General features: G+C 48.3%; 1 protein-coding gene across 1 annotated transcript in view; it reads right to left on the bottom strand.

Moving 5' to 3' along the window:
* The window catches only part of LOC144768685 (uncharacterized), a 9,047,330-nt gene that overhangs the window by 3,401,617 nt on the left and 5,625,953 nt on the right, over nt 1-19,760 (bottom strand). Inside the window, exon 33 of the mRNA XM_078652515.1 lies at nt 9,930-9,965. Coding sequence (XP_078508641.1) covers nt 9,930-9,965 — 36 coding nt within the window. The remainder of the gene's footprint in view (nt 1-9,929; nt 9,966-19,760) is intronic.

Here is a 19,760-nt window from a genome sequence, read left to right as displayed (position 1 = left end):
TTTGACACACAGGTTAGCAGGATTGCCTCAACCTGCTGTGGGGTCTTGCGAATCTTAAAGAAGATTGCCCACTATCTTTCGATCGAAGCCCGTAAACAGGTTACGGTGGCCCTCATAACCTCAAGATTAGATTACTGCAATGAACTCTATCTAGGAATTAACAAGCAACTTGTCCAGCGTCTCCAGATTATACAAAACGCGGCCGCAAGGTTCGTGGTTGACGCTCCTAGGCGGTCATCAGGCTCCTCCATCAGGAAATACCTGCACTGGCTCCCCGTGCAAGCAAGGATTGAATTTAAGGCCTTGTGCCTTACTCACCGCGCCCTGCATGGACTTGGAGCAGAAGGAATCTGTTCTCTGGTGTCCCGTCATATCCCTGGCAGGGCCCTTCGCTCAGCGAATAAAAATCTCCTTGCCATTCCCAGAAGTACCAAAGCAAGGTGGGGCGGGAGGGCCTTCTCCTCCCTCGTTCCAAGGATTTGGAACTCCCTTCCTGTGGAGCTCAAGGCTCAATCATCCCATCTCCTTTTCCGGAAGGCCCTGAAGACTTGGCTCTTCAGTGAATTCTATTGCTAGTCGGCACGCCTCTTCCCCCTCCACACTGACTTCTTTCCATCCTCAGCGCCTTGACGCCTATGAGCTAAGTTGCGCTATATAAGGCTCCAATCATCATCATCATCCCTATGCATCTCGCCTGCCCTGCCGCGAATGGCCATGCAATGTGATATTTACTACAAATGAGGCACTCCCGCTCTGCTGCGGCTTGGTATTCAGTAAGTAGCTCTCGCCCCCTGGCTAGCGCGGGGCCATCTTGTGCTGTGGGTGCTTTTGTTTCCTGTTCTTTAAGCTGGGGTTCTAGGCCAGTAAGGGTCGCTCGGATGTCCTTAAGGATGTCCCCCGCTTTAGCAATACACAGTCCCCTGACAGTAACTTTCAATGCTTCCCATACAGTGGCTAAGGAGGAGACGGAATCTGTGTTGAGCTACAGGAATTCTTCTAGCGCTACTCCTAGTTCTGTCCTAAACAGCGTATCTAAAAGCGCTGTACGTTGCAATCTCCATATCTTGGGTTGTGGCAGCATTCCTGGGGGATACAGCAATATATATACTGGGGAGTGGTGGGAGTAAGTACGCGCTAAGTGGCATGTGGAATGGGCATGCAGCGCTATATCTTTAGAAGTGAGCCACATGTCTAATCTGGACTAGTTGTTGTGCACTGCCAAGTAGAACGCTCCTTCCTTTTGCGCAGGGTGGTGATGCCGCCAGACGTCTACTAACTGATTGTCAATGATGATTTGCAGGAGTTGGCGCTGAGCCTTTTTGTAGTGGTGTGGCAGGAGATGTGAACGGGCCCATGACGGATGAAGCGTTAGGTTAAAATCTCCTCCCCAAATTAGGTGTATCAAGCCTATGCTCACTATTTGTGCCATAACTTATTGAAGTACTCTTCATCATCTACGTTAGGCACATAGCTGCTCACCAGCGTGATGGATGCTGCAGCCTGCCTACCCCACGTCATGCAGAATCTCCCCTGCTGATCAATTGTGGAGCCTTCCTCTACATATGGCAGCATTCTTTTAATGAGGATTGCCGTGCCTCTTGAGTAAGCTGAGTAAGAGGAGAAATATCTGTGGGAGGCCCATCGAGCCGCAAACTGTGACCCAGTAGAGGGGAGGGTATGTGTTTCCTGTAGCATAGGCATGCTCATGTGATGTCTGTCCAAATAAGCCAGTATATGTCTTTTTTTCCTAGGGTCTCCCAGCCCTCTAACGTTCCATGTCAGTAGTACCACTCGAGCAGCATGTTGTTCCCGTTGTTCCTCGCTTGCCATCAGCTAATAACGAGGGGTGTATTTGCCCTACCCACGAGTGTCTGCGTCTGAGCGATAGCTGGACCTGTGCTGCCTGTGTTCATTGTAAATCTATCAATGCCTACATTGTTACCCAAATGTCCCTCCCACAACGGCGTCCCCAACTTGCTGTGTACAGTCTTCGCCCTTCTAACCCCTCCCAACAGAGCTGTGTATGCCAATTCGACCTTTGTCTCATCTGTCCCATGCCTTTGATGCATGTTCCATGCTACAGGCCTGTAGCATGTATTCGTCTTATAAGTATGGTGTGGATCAGGCATGATGGCAGTCGCATCATGAAAGGCGAAGTGTGCTTGGGTAGCAAGTCAACTGGTTAACAACACGCTCAACATTCCCATAACATAAGAATAAACATAGTTAACTATAAGGACAGTTTCCCTAAATGAAGGAAAGGGGATCTCCCTTGGGACTTGTGTCCTAGGGGGCATGGCATCGCCTCCTGCACAAGCATGGTGTACATGTGGGGGCCCTGGAATGCAGGTTCATTGTCCGGAGGGTTCTCACTGTATCTGTTCAGTACTACGATGTGGCGTCAGGCCATACATATGTGACACAAAATGTTACCTGAGAGCAGCGTAAGATCTAGTTGCGGGGAAAGTGTAGAAACTGAACTGCTGTAAGTGTCCCTTCAGCCTCCGCTAGCAGTCCTCACTCCTTATCATGTGGCGAAGGTTCCTCTCTGCTGCCTGATGGGGAGTGCTCTGCTCTCCTGGAAGCCTTTACCGTTTTAAAAAAAAAGTCTGCTGGCTGTTGTGGAGTGTTGCATATGTGGTGTTTGCCGTCATAGGTGAGCCGCAACCATGCAGGGTAGAGCATGGCGTACTCTACTCCCTCCTGTTGCAGTTTTTTCTTGATTGGCAGATACTTTTTCTGCGCTTCTTGGACTTGAAGAGTGAAGTCAGGATATAGTGATATGCATTGTTCTCGAAGAGTACATTCTTCATTTCCCTCGCCTTGTGAAGGGCCACATTACGGTCTCTATAATTGAGCAGTTGCGCGACTATGGGTCTGGGTGGCACTCCTGGTGGGGGCTTCGGCACTAGTGTTCGATGCGCCCTTTCCACGATAAGCTTTTAAGAAAAGGCTTCCTGGCCAAAACAGGTGATAAGCAGCTTTTCCACGTAGTCTTATAGCCTCCCGGTATTTGTGGTTTCTGGGATGCCGGTGACTCGGATATTATTACGCCTCGAAGAAGCTTCGAGACCTTAATTTTTTGCTGCAATCACTTTGAGTAGTTCTTCCATGTCTGCGAGTTGTCCTGCATGGTCATCTTCGAGAATAGATATTCTGGTTTCTGCTTCTTTGATTCTGCCGCCTTGCTTCTCCAACTTCTGTGTAATTTGGTCCATTTTCGTGCACAGTGAGTCAATTTTCCCCTTGATGGATATTAGACTGTTCTTCATTGTGCGTAGCAGAGTTTTCATCTCTGCGTCGTGTGAGCCCTGTCCTGCCTGGCTTGACCCATCTTGCTCCGCCTCAGGCGGCTGCCCTCTGGGCATTGCACAGGTGGCAACAATAACTTATTCAGAAAAGGGGGTGGTGATGAACAGAGTGCCTGAATTAAGCAGACCACTCTTACCCAGTCCAAAGATCAGGGCTTGATCCATCACCGTTTTTTAGCTCACCGCACCATCCCAGCTCAGAACTTGGCTATATGCAAATTAGTCTGTTCCTGTCCCAGTGCATGATGGGAACAGGGCAAACCAAACTACCAAGCCAATTCTTATACTGGGAAGGAAACAAGCTTCCGGGGACCGGTTTCTGCCATTTCAGGCGTCGTCGGCCCGGCTTGCTTGAATCCTGATGGAGCAGTGAGCAAGGGACTCATGTCTGAGTATACCCTTCCACGCTTATGGTGGACAAAATGATTCAGAAAAGGGGGTGGTGATGAACAGAGTGCCTGAATTAAGCAGACCACTCTTACCCAGTCCAAAGATCAGGGCTTGATCCATCACCGTTTTTTAGCTCACTGCACCATCCCAGCTCAGAACTTGCTTTATGCAAATTAGTCTGAGGAAATTGAAATTGAATCAGGATTCAAGCAAGCCGGGCCGACGACGCCTGGAATGGCAGAAACCGGTCCCCGGAAGCTTGTCTCCTTTCTGGTGAAGAATTGGCTTGGTAGTTTGGTCTGCCCTGTTCCCATGATGCACCGGGCCAGGGACAGACTAATTTGCATATAGCCAGGTTCTGAGCTGGGATGGGGCAGTGAGCTCAATAACGGTGATGGATCAAGCCCTGATCTTTGGACTGGGTAAGAGTGGTCTGCTTAATTCAGACACTCTGTTCATCACCACCCCCTTTTCTGAATCATTTTGTCCACCATAAGCGTGGAAGGGTATACTCAGACATGAGTCCCTTGCTCACTGCTCCATCAGGATTCAAGCAAGCCGGGCCGACGACGCCTGGAATGGCAGAAACCGGTCCCCGGAAGCTTGTCTCCTTTCTGGTGAAGAATTGGCTTGGTAGTTTGGTCTGCCCTGTTCCCATGATGCACTGGGCCAGGGACAGACTAATTTGCATATAGCCAGGTTCTGAGCTGGGATGGGGCAGTGAGCTAAATAACGGTGATGGATCAAGCCCTGATCTTTGGACTGGGTAAGAGTGGTCTGCTTAATTCAGACACTCTGTTCATCACCACCCCCTTTTCTGAATCATTTTGTCCACCATAAGCGTGGAAGGGTATACTCAGACATGAATCCCTTGCTCACTGCTCCATCAGGATTCAAGCAAGCCGGGCCGACGACGCCTGGAATGGCAGAAACCGGTCCCCGGAAGCTTGTCTCCTTTCTGGTGAAGAATTGGCTTGGTAGTTTGGTCTGCCCTGTTCCCATGATGCACTGGGCCTGGGACAGACTAATTTGCATATAGCCAGGTTCTGAGCTGGGATGGGGCAGTGAGCTAAATAACGGTGATGGATCAAGCCCTGATCTTTGGACTGGGTAAGAGTGGTCTGCTTAATTCAGACACTCTGTTCATCACCACCCCCTTTTCTGAATCATTTTGTCCACCATAAGCATGGAGGGGTATACTCAGACATGAGTCCCTTGCTCACTGCTCCATCAGGATTCAAGCAAGCCGGGCCGACGACGCCTGGAATGGCAGAAACCGGTCCCCGGAAGCTTGTCTCCTTTCTGGTGAAGAATTGGCTTGGTAGTTTGGTCTGCCCTGTTCCCATGATGCACTGGGCCAGGGACAGACTAATTTGCATATAGCCAGGTTCTGAGCTGGGATGGGGCAGTGGGCTAAATAACGGTGATGGATCAAGCCCTGATCTTTGGACTGGGTAAGAGTGGTCTGCTTAATTCAGACACTCTGTTCATCACCACCCCCTTTTCTGAATCATTTTGTCCACCATAAGCGTGGAAGGGTATACTCAGACATGAGTCCCTTGCTCACTGCTCCATCAGGATTCAAGCAAGCCGGGCCGACGACGCCTGGAATGGCAGAAACCGGTCCCCGGAAGCTTGTCTCCTTTCTGGTGAAGAATTGGCTTGGTAGTTTGGTCTGCCCTGTTCCCATGATGCACTGGGCCAGGGACAGACTAATTTGCATATAGCCAGGTTCTGAGCTGGGATGGGGCAGTGAGCTAAATAACGGTGATGGATCAAGCCCTGATCTTTGGACTGAGTAAGAGTGGTCTGCTTAATTCAGACACTCTGTTCATCACCACCCCCTTTTCTGAATCATTTTGTCCACCATAAGCGTGGAAGGGTATACTCAGACATGAGTCCCTTGCTCACTGCTCCATCAGGATTCAAGCAAGCCGGGCCGACGACGCCTGGAATGGCAGAAACCGGTCCCCGGAAGCTTGTCTCCTTTCTGGTGAAGAATTGGCTTGGTAGTTTGGTCTGCCCTGTTCCCATGATGCACTGGGCCAGGGACAGACTAATTTGCATATAGCCAGGTTCTGAGCTGGGATGGGGCAGTGAGCTAAATAACGGTGATGGATCAAGCCCTGATCTTTGGACTGGGTAAGAGTGGTCTGCTTAATTCAGACACTCTGTTCATCACCACCCCCTTTTCTGAATCATTTTGTCCACCATAAGCGTGGAAGGGTATACTCAGACATGAGTCCCTTGCTCACTGCTCCATCAGGATTCAAGCAAGCCGGGCCGACGACGCCTGGAATGGCAGAAACCGGTCCCCGGAAGCTTGTCTCCTTTATGGTGAAGAATTGGCTTGGTAGTTTGGCCTGCCCTGTTCCCATGATGTACTGGGCCAGGGACAGACTAATTTGCATATAGCCAGGTTCTGAGCTGGGATGGGGCAGTGAGCTAAATAACGGTGATGGATCAAGCCCTGATCTTTGGACTGGGTAAGAGTGGTCTGCTTGATTCAGACACTCTGTTCATCACCACCCCCTTTTCTGAATCATTTTGTCCACCATAAGCGTGGAAGGGTATACTCAGACATGAGTCCCTTGCTCACTGCTCCATCAGGATTCAAGCAAGCCGGGCCGATGACGCGCGGCCTGGAATGGCAGAAACCGGTCCCCGGAAGCTTGTCTCCTTTCTGGTGAAGAATTGGCTTGGTAGTTTGGTCTGCCCTGTTCCCATGATGCACTGGGCCAGGGACAGACTAATTTGCATATAGCCAGGTTCTGAGCTGGGATGGGGCAGTGAGCTAAATAACGGTGATGGATCAAGCCCTGATCTTTGGACTGGGTAAGAGTGGTCTGCTTAATTCAGACACTCTGTTCATCACCACCCCCTTTTCTGAATCATTTTGTCCACCATAAGCGTGGAAGGGTATACTCAGACATGAGTCCCTTGCTCACTGCTCCATCAGGATTCAAGCAAGCCGGGCCGACGACGCCTGGAATGGCAGAAACCGGTCCCCGGAAGCTTGTCTCCTTTCTGGTGAATAATTGGCTTGGTAGTTTGGTCTGCCCTGTTCCCATGATGTACTGGGCCAGGGACAGACTAATTTGCATATAGCCAGGTTCTGAGCTGGGATGGGGCAGTGAGCTAAATAACGGTGATGGATCAAGCCCTGATCTTTGGACTGGGTAAGAGTGGTCTGCTTAATTCAGACACTCTGTTCATCACCACCCCCTTTTCTGAATCATTTTGTCCACCATAAGCGTGGAAGGGTATACTCAGACATGAGTCCCTTGTTCACTGCTCCATCAGGATTCAAGCAAGCCGGGCCGACGACGCTTGGAATGGCAGAAACCGGTCCCCGGAAGCTTGTCTCCTTTCTGGTGAAGAATTGGCTTGGTAGTTTGGTCTGCCCTGTTCCCATGATGCACTGGGCCAGGGACAGACTAATTTGCATATAAACAGGTTCTGAGCTGGGATGGGGCAGTGAGCTAAATAACGGTGATGGATCAAGCCCTGATCTTTGGACTGGGTAAGAGTGGTCTGCTTAATTCAGACACTCTGTTCATCACCACCCCCTTTTCGGCAACAATAACTTAGCTTGCTTTCCATCTAGTTTCCACATTGCAAATTAGTACTTGCCAAATGTGCTGGACGAGTGCAGGTGATATGGCGTACGTGATAGGACAGGTCGCTTGCTCCCACCTCGCGGTATGGTCGTCTATTTTCCAGTTACAGTTGTCTTTTAGGGGCAGCCTTCCACCCCCGCCAGCGTGCGCGTGCTTTGTGTCTCTGTGGCCCCTGGTCCCGCAGATAGCTATTTGGTCGATGCCTGCCACGCACTAGGTGGTTTTCCAGCGCGCCAACCGGGTGCGTGCTGCTGACTCCTCTCAATCAGCCTCACCGCGCCATGTGTTCTGGCCTGCCCTGGGAATCCTCAGTATGGCCGTTTTTTGTGCTCGTCGCTGAGGAGCGGCTAGATAAGCGGCTTGTGCCTCACGAGGTTCCTGTGTTCTGGCATGCGCCCTGCGATGTATGTGCAGCGCCCACTTGCTTGGCGGTGATGGGCTTGGGGGACCGCACAGTCAGTTATGCAGCTTACGTTGATGGGCTCCCTGGCCTCTCCACATCTAGCAGGGTGCTTTGTATGGCGACACAGTATCTGAGCGGTGGCGTCAAGGGGCCCTCTGTGGTCTGTGATATGTACTTAGGCTCCCCAGTTGATTTCACTTGCTCCCTGCCGCGACGCGCCGTCAGCGGTGAGACAGTCTGTTTGCGTCGCTACGGTGCAGGTGGCAGTCGCTGTCCACAATGTAGATTTTGGACTCCCCGCTCCTGATTTTCACCGCTCCTCAATTGTTAAGATGGCGCTTCCATGCCTTGGTGTCCAGTCACGAGATGAGTGCAGGACAAGGCGCAAGTTATATGGGTGGCGGACTGTGCGGGATCAGTACAGGGATCAGGGCCTGGACAACGCACCCCAGCTCGCTGCGGCAGTCAGGGAAAAGAGCCAGGGTATTTCTGCTGGAGCGTCAAAGCAGCCAGGGGGGAGCCCCGCACGAGCGGTGCCCAGAGATGCCCCCCTGCAGTTGCCAGGTGAGCGTTTACAGAGGGCCGCAGGCTGGCAGTGCTGCATCACAGGATGGGTGTGGTTCACTGTGGGGCGCCCCTGGGGTCTCCAAGCCCCAAAGGGTCCCGCGATGCGGCAAGTGCCAATGCAGGTCACAGATTCCGGCACCCGGCCGGGCAGCAGCAAAGGCTCTGGCTTTTGCGCGATAGGCCTTGATCCCCCAGCCTTGCGTGGATTCTGGCCCCTTCTGGTCTGTCACATGAGCCTGTGCAGTTTACGGCCATGGTGCAGACTCCCGAACCCACGGCCTGGTCGGTGCCCATCTTCTTTTCTTGCAGATCGACATCTGTGTGCCTCATGACCCCGCCCGGTCTGTGCTGCGTCTGTCGCCTTTGCGGGTAGCGGTAGCTTGACCCAGGCGGGTTTCAGTAGAGATCTGTGCAGCGCTCGGCAGGACAGGGATCCCCTGGCCTCGCGTAGCTGTAGCCCGCGCCAGGGCAGCCACAGGGTGCCGCACTACTCATGGTCTCAGGCGCAATCCCCAAACACGCGGCCTCACAGCTGTTCCTCCACCTTACTTGAGTTACCGCAAGTGTGTTGCGAGGCTCGTTGCCGGATAGCGTCAGCAGCCCCACACCGCTGCGATCACTCGGGCACCGCAGGCAATGGCGGGTCCCTGCCTCCCCCGGCCCGGCCGTTGGCGTAACATTTCTCAGGCTGCAATTGTTCACGGCGCTAGTAGGGCCGCCGCCGTGTCCAGTTCACTATGAGCAGGTCGTGTCACTTCTTCGGACCTTCCGCTGCTTGATTTGGCAGGTTACAGCGAAATTACCTCCGCTAATTCAGGATATTTTATGGATATTTCCTCCAGGGCTGAAGAAGCCTCACTGCAGTGCGGCCATCTTGTTAGCCCACCCTCTAGCGCCCCCTGAGAGTAGTCTCTTCATTTATTTTCTCTTGTGTTTACAGTGCCTACAAACATAAAGTTCAGAGGAACACTAACAGTGCATTCATAATAGGAGTTACCCTTAGTTATTCAAGGAGTTATTTATTTTTGGAAGTCTGCCTCCTGCTGCTTGCCGATGGAGGACTTTAATTTTGTTCACCAATGCAGGTTCTAACAAGCTACATGCTATAGCTTCTTCTTCACATTTCAGAATGACAATCAGATATGTGATATTAACTGCCTGTCTCAGTAGATCACACCATAATTTCTCTATCCAACTTATGCCTACTCAGGGGCATACACCTTAAACAAAATATCAAGGAAAGGACAACACCTTGCAGTACCCAGTTTAATAGACAATGATCATACAAATCTGCTTAACGCTGCCAGCTTAATGAAAACCATAAACTGCACCCCTCTCTTTCACCCTTCTCCATCCATCATTCTGCTAAGCTCTGGGTCCTATAATATAATAACGCTACCTCTGTGGTCATCACGCACAACATGCCAACACTTGCCTCACAGCATTAAGATTAAGTTAACACACTTCTAACAACACACCCCACTTTGATTAGTGTGCTACGCTAGAGGACAATCACACTCTAGTGCCCCACACAGATATATAGAAATGTTCCAATACAATACATAACAATTACTGGTGATATACTGGAAAGCTTTTACATGTCCTATAACATCTTAGAAAAAAGAGATATTTTCTCACCTGAGCTAGGAGACGGGATAGGGGCCTGTTCTGATCCTGAGGAAAATGGGAAAACTGCAAATTATTATAAGACACACAAGTGCGCAAGAGAGCAAGCTGTGAAACCTTTCAGGATGGCTATGTCAGAGAGTTAAATATGAAGCACTTAACTAGAATATATAGAATGCTCCACCTCATTGTAGTGCAGGAATGTGGAGTATCCACTGGAAAATAGAGAAATACAATGTAAAGGCACTGCACTTGAAAACAGAGCACTGTTGTGGCATCTTAGATCATGCCCAGAAACAAAAGGTTACTTACCTTCAGTTACAATCTTTCTAGTGGATTCTCTGTCTACCAGCAGATGCCTCTTTTTTTATACATTGCAGGTGTCAGACTGAATTCTGAAACTTTTCAATTGCTTTCTACTTCCATAGGAGAATGAAAGGAGCTGAGTTATTGCTTGAGGGGGTGTAAACCCTGCTCAAGCAACAAACACGATCCTTGTTCGGGTCAACCAAAAAGTCATTTAATTAATCAATGCTTAACCCTTGGCACAAAATCAGTCAGACTTAACTTAGATGCAGTGTGTTAAGTATTTATGGAGCACACAAACAGTAATGAAGACACCAAAATGAAAAAAATCCAGTCAGTAGAAAGGAAGCAATTTATTTTTAGGTCGAGCCTATGCAGCGCGCATGCGCTGCATAGTGGACCTCTTGCAATCGATTCGCTTTTTCAGCGAAAAACGTGCACGCATTGCATTGCATTCAATGCCAACGTGTGCACGTTTGGCGATTCCCTTGCGGGAGCGAGCTTTAACATATGGTTCCTGCTCGCTCCCGCAAGGGAAACAGCCGCAGGCCCCTCCTCTCTCCCCTCCCCCTGCTGCCTCCTCCTCTACCATCTCGTTTTTTTGTTGTTTTTACTTTCAGTGCAAGGCGCACGCTGGTTCTTTTTTGGATCAAAGTCAAAGTCAAAAAAAACTTTATTCGATTGTTCGTAGTAACAACCATAAAAGTACATTTCAGTAAACATACATTGACACATAAAATCCAAACATTTGTTAAAAACGACATATAGAGAATCACAAGCAGAATATACATTAAAAAATATAAATATGAGTGAATATGTTAGTTAAAATATATCTATCAGCAACACAATTCAGCAACACAGTTACCCCTCCATACTTTTCCTAAATTTAATTGCTAGTTTTAAAAAGCTACACACGAATAAAATGCAATCACAGCTTAAAAGTTGGAGGCAATAAAGTGCTGGTCTAATTTGTGCAAAGTTCATTTGTTTGAGGCATGGTTTTAAATATAGCTTCCGTGGTACGGTATAGAAGGGGCAGATGAATAAAAAGTGTGCCAGATCTTGCGGAGACTTTTCGTCGCAGCCGCAAGCTGGCAACACTTGGCCTCGATGGGCCCCCCTCGGTACAGCCAATAATAGATGGAATATGTCTAAGCGAAACCTCGTCAGCAGAAAGCGATCATAACCTGACAGGGGCCATGACAGGTACGGTTCCATGCGCAAAGAGGTTTTTAATAGCACATGTTTCCGAACACTGTCTTTCTTTAGTTCGACCTCCTCCCGAGCTAAATACCTAAATGCAATGAAGGTCTTCTTCACAAAGATAACATCAGATTTAGTGATAAACTCTGAGGTTGCAAAAAGATCGGGACGCCCTAATTCAGAAAAACAGTTACTGATGTATTTGATCCAGGGGACTTTAAGCCCGTTTTCCCATGTTAATGCTTCTTTCAGGATTTGTTGGGTAAGGGGTATGTCAGTATTCAGCCAACAGTTTAGCCAACAAAGTAAGGGATTTACGGCTATCCTATCGCATAAATAGGGCATGCCCAGCTCTTCATGGGCAGAAAAGTTTGCTGTTCCCCTTGGAACCCTCAAAACCCTTTTTAAAAAACTATTTTCTGCAACCTCCAGGCCTCTAGAGGAGACATACCCCCATAGCTCACTTCCATAGCATGCAATAGCAGTGCTCTTAGCTTGATAAAGTTGGAGCAATGCGGCCACCGGGCTATTACCCATTTTTCTTGCGAAGTCAAGTATTGCTGCATTGGCTCTAGTTACCTCTCCCATTTTTCTCTGTACTGTGGGTCCCCAATTTAATTGATGATCAAGGAGGACACCGAGGTAGGAAAATGTTTTAGCTACAGGAATTTTTTCCCCATTAACGCTAAAGGAGTTTAGCTTTTTTTTCCCTAGGCCTACCTTCATGACATAAGATTTTGAGTTATTGATACTCAGGTCCCGAGACTTCATAAAAGCATGGAAAGAATTTAGTAGGGCTTGTAGACCAATTGTAGTCCTGGATATCAGGACTGCGTCATCCGCGTAGAGCAGAACCGGCAAACCTTTCCGGCCGACATAGGGGTAATCTGCTCCTGTACTTAAAAGGTGCTCTTCCAGGTCATTTATGTATAGGTTGAAGAGAAATGGGGCTAGAATACACCCTTGGCGTACACCCCGATGTATTCCAAATTCCCTCGTTACTTTTAAGTCTTGGGTGTAACGGACATTTTCTCTTGTATCGGAGTGCATGTCGGCTAGTAAATTAATCAGGTTCTGCTCTACTCCCATTTTTGCCATGACATCCCATAGCCTATCTCGGTCTACGCAGTTGAAAGCCGACGATAGGTCCATGAATGCCATGTGAATTGTACCTTGTCGAACCATGGTGTATTTACCTATAATCATGTACAGGTTCAAGCACTGGGTAACCGTTGAGTGACCAGGCCTGAAGCCGTATTGAATTGGGGAAATTACATTATTTTCGTCTGCCCATGCTACTAACCTGTTTAAAATTACACCCCCCACTACTTTCGCTACAGAGTTAATTAAAGATATTGGTCTGTAGCAGAGTGGGCTACTGCGTTCTCCTTTTTTAAATACGGGTACTATGGTGGAGATCCCCCACGACTTTGGACAACCAGAGGCCGCTGCTGCATTAACTACAGCGGTAAGAACAGGAGCGCATAATGATGGGCAAGATTTAAAAAGATCTGGAGGGAGGCCGTCAGGCCCAGGGGCCTTATTACAGGTTAGGCCTTGAATTCCTTTTTCAACCTCGTTAATTGAAAAATGCAGAAGATTCTCCATAGGAGTAATAGGACTATACTCAGCTTGTGGCTCATTACTTTTAAAAATAGTACTAAAATGGGTGACCCACTCTTCCTCTGGGATATTTGTGCCAAGAACAGTGTTACTTGAATGATCAAACAGAGGTTTATTAATAATTTCCCAGAACTTGGCACTATTACCCAAAATTTTAGGATCTAAAAGGGATTCCCAGGTACTTGCCTTTACCTCTTTTTTTCGTGTCGCAAGGGATTTGTTATAGTTGGCACGCATAACCTTAATACGTGCCATATCTCTGGGCCTAGCTTTTAGGGCCATCTTAAGGTCTCGGCTGGCTTTAGAGGAGGAGTGGTCAAACCATTTTGGGTTATTGCTGGCATGCCCGTTTACTGGCACCATCAACAGAGACCCTACTGTTGATACAACCCCCTCAAATGCACACAAGGTTTGTCCAGGAGATGATGTAGGTGACACACAAATTGAAAGTTCGGAGCTACATAGATTATTAATTGAGATATACAAGTTATCACAATTCACCATTGTCCATTTCAAGCGGCGCTTTTCGTTTGTACACTTTAAGGTTCCCCGGCCTTCACAGCGCTTTCGAATTTCAAAGATACCTCCCCCCAATTTGATGGAGATGGGGTTATGATCACTATGAACGTTCATTTGGATGCGAAAATCTGAGGCAAAGTTGGCAAGGTCCGCAGATAGTAGAATATGGTCTATGTATGTTCCGTTTAAATTGCCTTTATATGTGGGTACATGAAAAAGTGTGTGCTCCGCCGTCTCAGACATAGCTGCAACTAAGTTGTTTTCATTCATCAAAATGTTAAGTTGAGTACCGCGTCGAGAATGATCGAAGTGAAAGCCTTTCAGGCTATTACACCCCAAATGTCCCATGGGCGTCACTCCTGGATTCCCACAGGGATGGGTATTGAAATCACCAGCAATCAATAATTGGCGTGACAAATTCCCCACATTGTCTCTCAGAAAATCACACAACTGCAGTAAGTTACATTCTCCGTGTTGGTTTACTGCATTATAAAAATTAATCAGGGTCAAGGTATGTTTACCCCTCTTTAGCTCTAAGACTTGGATATTCCTATTGCCTGAGTGATAAATATTTATATGACAAATAAGAGCCAGATTAATGTAAGTTACCAGGCCCCCCTTTGCTCTTCCACTGCGCGATGGTTCGGCTGGGATGAAAAAGCTTTGATATCCCTCAATGTGAACATATTTTTTTTCTGCCAACCATGTTTCTTGGAGGCATATCACCGCGTATTGCTTGACAAAAGACAGCCAAGTGGGATCGCAAGCTTTATCAGCCAAGCCCGCCGTGTTCCAGGAGACCAGGCTTGTGCTACATGATGGAGTTATGTCTACTTCTATAACTGTGTCTATGTTTACATTATTAGATATATTTGCATCATTAATCTCTGTTCGTGTAACAACCTGTTCTTCCATGATGTTATGATTGTGTTTTATATGGGTCAGGTCGGGGCTAAAGGCCTCTAAATATTCTGTGAATGAACTTGACCGATTTTGTCGGAGTGGACTCTCTGGTGGAGTTCTTATTTCTAGGCCTGTCTGGTCAGTTAATATTAGTTTCTCTGCAATGGTGAAATCGTTCAGTCCCTTGATATCAGCGTCTTTGCAGGGGGTTATATCATGGCTTGCATAATCATTATGTACTGGGGGGATTTGTGTTACGGGTAGTCAATCGACCCCCTCCAGGCCACACTGTTCATAGAAGGCATTAAACCTGTTTGAAATAGGAACGCTGTACTGATTACTCAGATAAGTTGAGTAGGGATATTCATGTTGGAGTACTTGGTGTGATCCTTCCCTCCTCTCTGGGTACATTGCAAAATGATTTGTGATTTTGTAGTCCCTGGGTATGGCCCGACTTGAATATGATGGGTCGTCTGGGGTATAATGGCCATCACTCCCTATAGTATCCCAGTTTTGGTATTGATTAGCGAGGGTATGAGATCTCCCCTGTTCCGGTATGAAATGTAGGTGCATGTTCTTCGGTCCGGAATCATTTGAGGGATAAAAGTAACTAAGGTCCATGGTACGAATCAAACTGTTAGTGGGGCCATCCCTCCATCTACTAATATAGCTTGCCACGCGGATGTCTCTAAAAGTTACAATAATGCACTCACCCTCGGTAGACTTGAATCTATGACCCACCCAATCTACCCTCCTGACATGGGATATTTGCCCATTGAAATGTGAGGGAAGCGGTCTATGTGTAGTTAGCCAATGACTCACTTTATTTTTTAGTTCCCCGTATGTTTCTGTTTTCCCCTCACCCAATTTCGGGACGCCTATCATTACTATTGTATAGGGGTGAGACTCGGGGGGAAGAATGTGTAGATTGCCTTTTTAGCTGGTATCCGGTTTGGGGGTTTCTCAGGGCGGTCATTTGTGGGCATATTTTGAGGTAATGTGGGCCTTAGAGGTCCGGGCTAGTCGTTTTGTTTATCAGTATATAGACCCTCTGCCGCCCATTCGCTCTCATCATTCTCAGTTATAGAGGGCTCAGAAGCTATATTGGGGTCTGGGGCTACTACTAATGCAGTATTTTCACGAGTGCTGGAGTTTTTATTTATGACATTTGGAGTTAGTGCTGCAGGTAGAGGGGTCAGTGTCTGTTTGATATTACCGCTATGTGGTGGATTTTTTGATCGTACGGTCTTATTGTTAGTCTGTTTTGATGAGCATTTAACCAACGTGGGGTTCTCTTTTAATGGCGGTGATCGGAGTATTTTTAACATTGTTGCGGTATTTTTATTTTGTGTAACTTCAAATTTCTCGACAGTTTCCTCCAGCTTAATAATTCTTTCGCGTATGGGCAACAAGAGGGCCCTTATTAAATGTTCCAGTTGAGTCAGAAATGTGTTATCACCTAAATTTAATGAATCAGTCTGACATGACTGGTCTATACTAGCTGTTACGTTTTCTACCTGTAGCTCTTTTGGCTGGCGGAATGCCACCAGACTAGATGGTAGTGGTGACTGGTGGTTAGGTATATTATTTATCAGTTTGGCCAATCTCAAGTTGGACCAAACGTCCTTCGCTAAGAGCTTGTGTTTGCAAAGGGGTCGGGAGATTATTTTCGCTATTGATTTTGTTTTTTTCCTATTCCGTCTTTTAAGCTTAGTTGTCAGGCTGCCTTTGTCAGGTGCGGAAATATTTATAGATGGTGGTCTCCCCGGATATTCATCACCTACACGTGGTGAAGCTAAAGACATGGCTCTAGAGGGAAGACGGCCCAATTTATCCAGTGTGCTACAAGTCGGCAGAGGGCTGCTTTCACTGCTGTTACAATGTAATGGTGTACTTGAATCTGGTAAAGAATTTTCACTGACTTGAGTATTAGGCAACCCTGTAAAGGATTGCATTAAAAGTGATTCCTGAGAATTTATAGTAATATCAGAAGTATTAATAGTAGTCGTGTTATGTAATGAAAGATTAGGGAGACACAAATTTGGAGTTAACGAAAGACGCCTCTCTGTATTTTGGATGGCGTCTGCCACGACACCGATAGTTTTCTGTAGCATTATGTCAATAGCGGTGAAGCTAGGAAGAGGTGTACTAGGGGCCACTTTATTCCTAGTAGAGGATCTTGTGGCAATGGGTGTTTTTTTTACTTTCATCATGTTATTAGTGTTAGACGTTAGTTATTGGGTTCTGTATACTTAAATACAGTTGCCTCTACTTAGGTTCGTAGATGTTAAGTACAATTGTAATACTACTATCCATTCAGCCACAAAAATAAATAGTTTGTTTTTTGTGTACAGTCACCTTATGCCGTGGTTCACGTAGCTAATTGAAAGGGAGATAGCCCGTCCCGTCCTCCTTGGTCCTCTGAGGGCCACAGAGGGCCCGCCCTTTGGCCGGGCTTAGCCCCGGGCGCTCCTGCGGCGCGGGGGTGTCGCGACCTTTATGCGCCGCCTGGCGCGATCTTCGTAGCGTCTCCCGCCGCTATGCAGGGCGGGAAACGTAGTCCAGAGCCCCCCTCCGCTCGGCGGCCACTGTCGATGTCGGTTGCGGCGGCGGGAGGGGGACTGAGGCAGACACCAGGCTCCGAGGGCAAAGAGAGTGTCAAGCGGTTGTTATCAGCAGGTCCTGGGGATTGCGGCAAAAGTTTTTAAACAACGTCTTTTTTGTGATCCATTTCAGAGGGAAGCAACTAAACGAAAGAAGGAAAGAGATGTTCTGAACCATTTCTTCAAGTCACGGTTTTCAGTAAGTGAAGAGCGAGCTGCGCGCTGGTGTACTTAGTCAGTCATACCTTTAAAGCGCCCTCTGGTGGTGGTCCGGTGGGGGGTATACCTTATATGAGCTTCCTCTGATATTTGTATTGTAGGGTGCAAAATAATCAGTGCGTGTGTTGGAAGGGGCTCATTAACATTGCAAAGCCATACTGTACTCAGACACTGCTTATGCACGTGCGGGGCATTCGGAGCTGCTAATGTGTCATCAATTTTCCAAACGCCCTCTGACTGCTTTTGAAACGAAAAGCAAATAAGAAACACTGCATGACTGAAAAGATAACTGTGGTAATATAAATAAGTCCATTGAAGCCGAGGTGCAGATGAAGATGGCATTTATTGAAGAAGGTAATAATCAAGTAATCAAGAGTCCTGTAGATAATAGTGCGAAGCCCCACCAGGAGCACCTCCCTTGCTGCCCAGCCCATATTCTCAACTGACAGTCTCAGGCATACCAACATTCTGTGACCTCACCACTCATACGCAAAAACAACAAGTGATGGACTGAATGTGGATCAATGTCACACACTCCCCCAGTCAAAAGATCTGGGCCCAAATCCATCGTTTTTTTGCACTCCACACCACCCTGGGTTAGACAATGGCGATATGCAAATCAGCTCTGACCCTGTTGCCCCATGGGAACAGTCCAGTCCGAACTACAAAAGCCATGTCCTTCCCAGAACGGAATCAAGCATCCGAGGACCGGACCGGTTTCGAGGTAACACCTCTCTTCAGCCCGGCTAGCTTGACTCCAAGTGGTGTGGAGTGCCTGGGACCCACGTCTGGGCATCCCCAGCGCACTTAGGGCGGCAATTGCAAAAACAACAAGTGATGGACTGAATGTGGATCAATGTCACACACTCCCCCAGTCAAAAGATCTGGGCCCAAATCCATCGTTTTTTTGCACTCCACACCACCCTGGGTTAGACAATGGCGATATGCAAATCAGCTCTGACCCTGTTGCCCCATGGGAACAGTCCAGTCCGAACTACAAAAGCCATGTCCTTCCCAGAACGGAATCAAGCATCCGAGGACCGGACCGGTTTCGAGGTAACACCTCTCTTCAGCCCGGCTAGCTTGACTCCAAGTGGTGTGGAGTGCCTGGGACCCACGTCTGGGCATCCCCAGCGCACTTAGGGCGGCAATTGCAAAAACAACAAGTGATGGACTGAATGTGGATCAATGTCACACACTCCCCCAGTCAAAAGATCTGGGCCCAAATCCATCGTTTTTTTGCACTCCACACCACCCTGGGTTAGACAATGGCGATATGCAAATCAGCTCTGACCCTGTTGCCCCATGGGAACAGTCCAGTCCGAACTACAAAAGCCATGTCCTTCCCAGAACGGAATCAAGCATCCGAGGACCGGACCGGTTTCGAGGTAACACCTCTCTTCAGCCCGGCTAGCTTGACTCCAAGTGGTCCGGTCCGGTCCTCGGATGCTTGATTCCGGTCTGGGAAAGATATGGCTGTTGTAGTTCGGACTGGACTGTTCCCATGGGGCAACAGGGTCAGAGCTGATTTGCATAAAGCCATTATCTGACCCAGGGTGGTGTGGAGTGCAAAAAAACGATGGATTTGGGCCCAGATCTTTTGACTGGGGGAGTGTGTGACATTGATCCACATTCAGTCCATCACTTGTTGTTTTTTGCAATTGCCGCCCTAAGTGCGCTGGGGATGCCCAGACGTGGGTCCCAGGCACTCCACACCACTTGGAGTCAAGCTAGCCGGGCTGAAGAGAGGTGTTACCTCGAAACCGGTCCGGTCCTCGGATGCTTGATTCCGGTCTGGGAAAGATATGGCTGTTGTAGTTCGGACTGGACTGTTCCCATGGGGCAACAGGGTCAGAGCTGATTTGCATAAAGCCATTATCTGACCCAGGGTGGTGTGGAGTGCAAAAAAACGATGGATTTGGGCCCAGATCTTTTGACTGGGGGAGTGTGTGACATTGATCCACATTCAGTCCATCACTTGTTGTTTTTTGCAATTGCCGCCCTAAGTGCGCTGGGGATGCCCAGACGTGGGTCCCAGGCACTCCACACCACTTGGAGTCAAGCTAGCCGGGCTGAAGAGAGGTGTTACCTCGAAACCGGTCCGGTCCTCGGATGCTTGATTCCGGTCTGGGAAAGATATGGCTGTTGTAGTTCGGACTGGACTGTTCCCATGGGGCAACAGGGTCAGAGCTGATTTGCATAAAGCCATTATCTGACCCAGGGTGGTGTGGAGTGCAAAAAAACGATGGATTTGGGCCCAGATCTTTTGACTGGGGGAGTGTGTGACATTGATCCACATTCAGTCCATCACTTGTTGTTTTTTGCAATTGCCGCCCTAAGTGCGCTGGGGATGCCCAGACGTGGGTCCCAGGCACTCCACACCACTTGGAGTCAAGCTAGCCGGGCTGAAGAGAGGTGTTACCTCGAAACCGGTCCGGTCCTCGGATGCTTGATTCCGGTCTGGGAA

This window comes from Lissotriton helveticus, chromosome 7, assembly GCF_964261635.1.
Source record: "Lissotriton helveticus chromosome 7, aLisHel1.1, whole genome shotgun sequence".
Classification (NCBI taxonomy): Eukaryota; Metazoa; Chordata; class Amphibia; order Caudata; family Salamandridae; genus Lissotriton; species Lissotriton helveticus.
The sequence above is the reverse complement of the archived record's forward strand: the minus strand, read 5'-3'. Positions and strand labels throughout refer to the sequence as shown.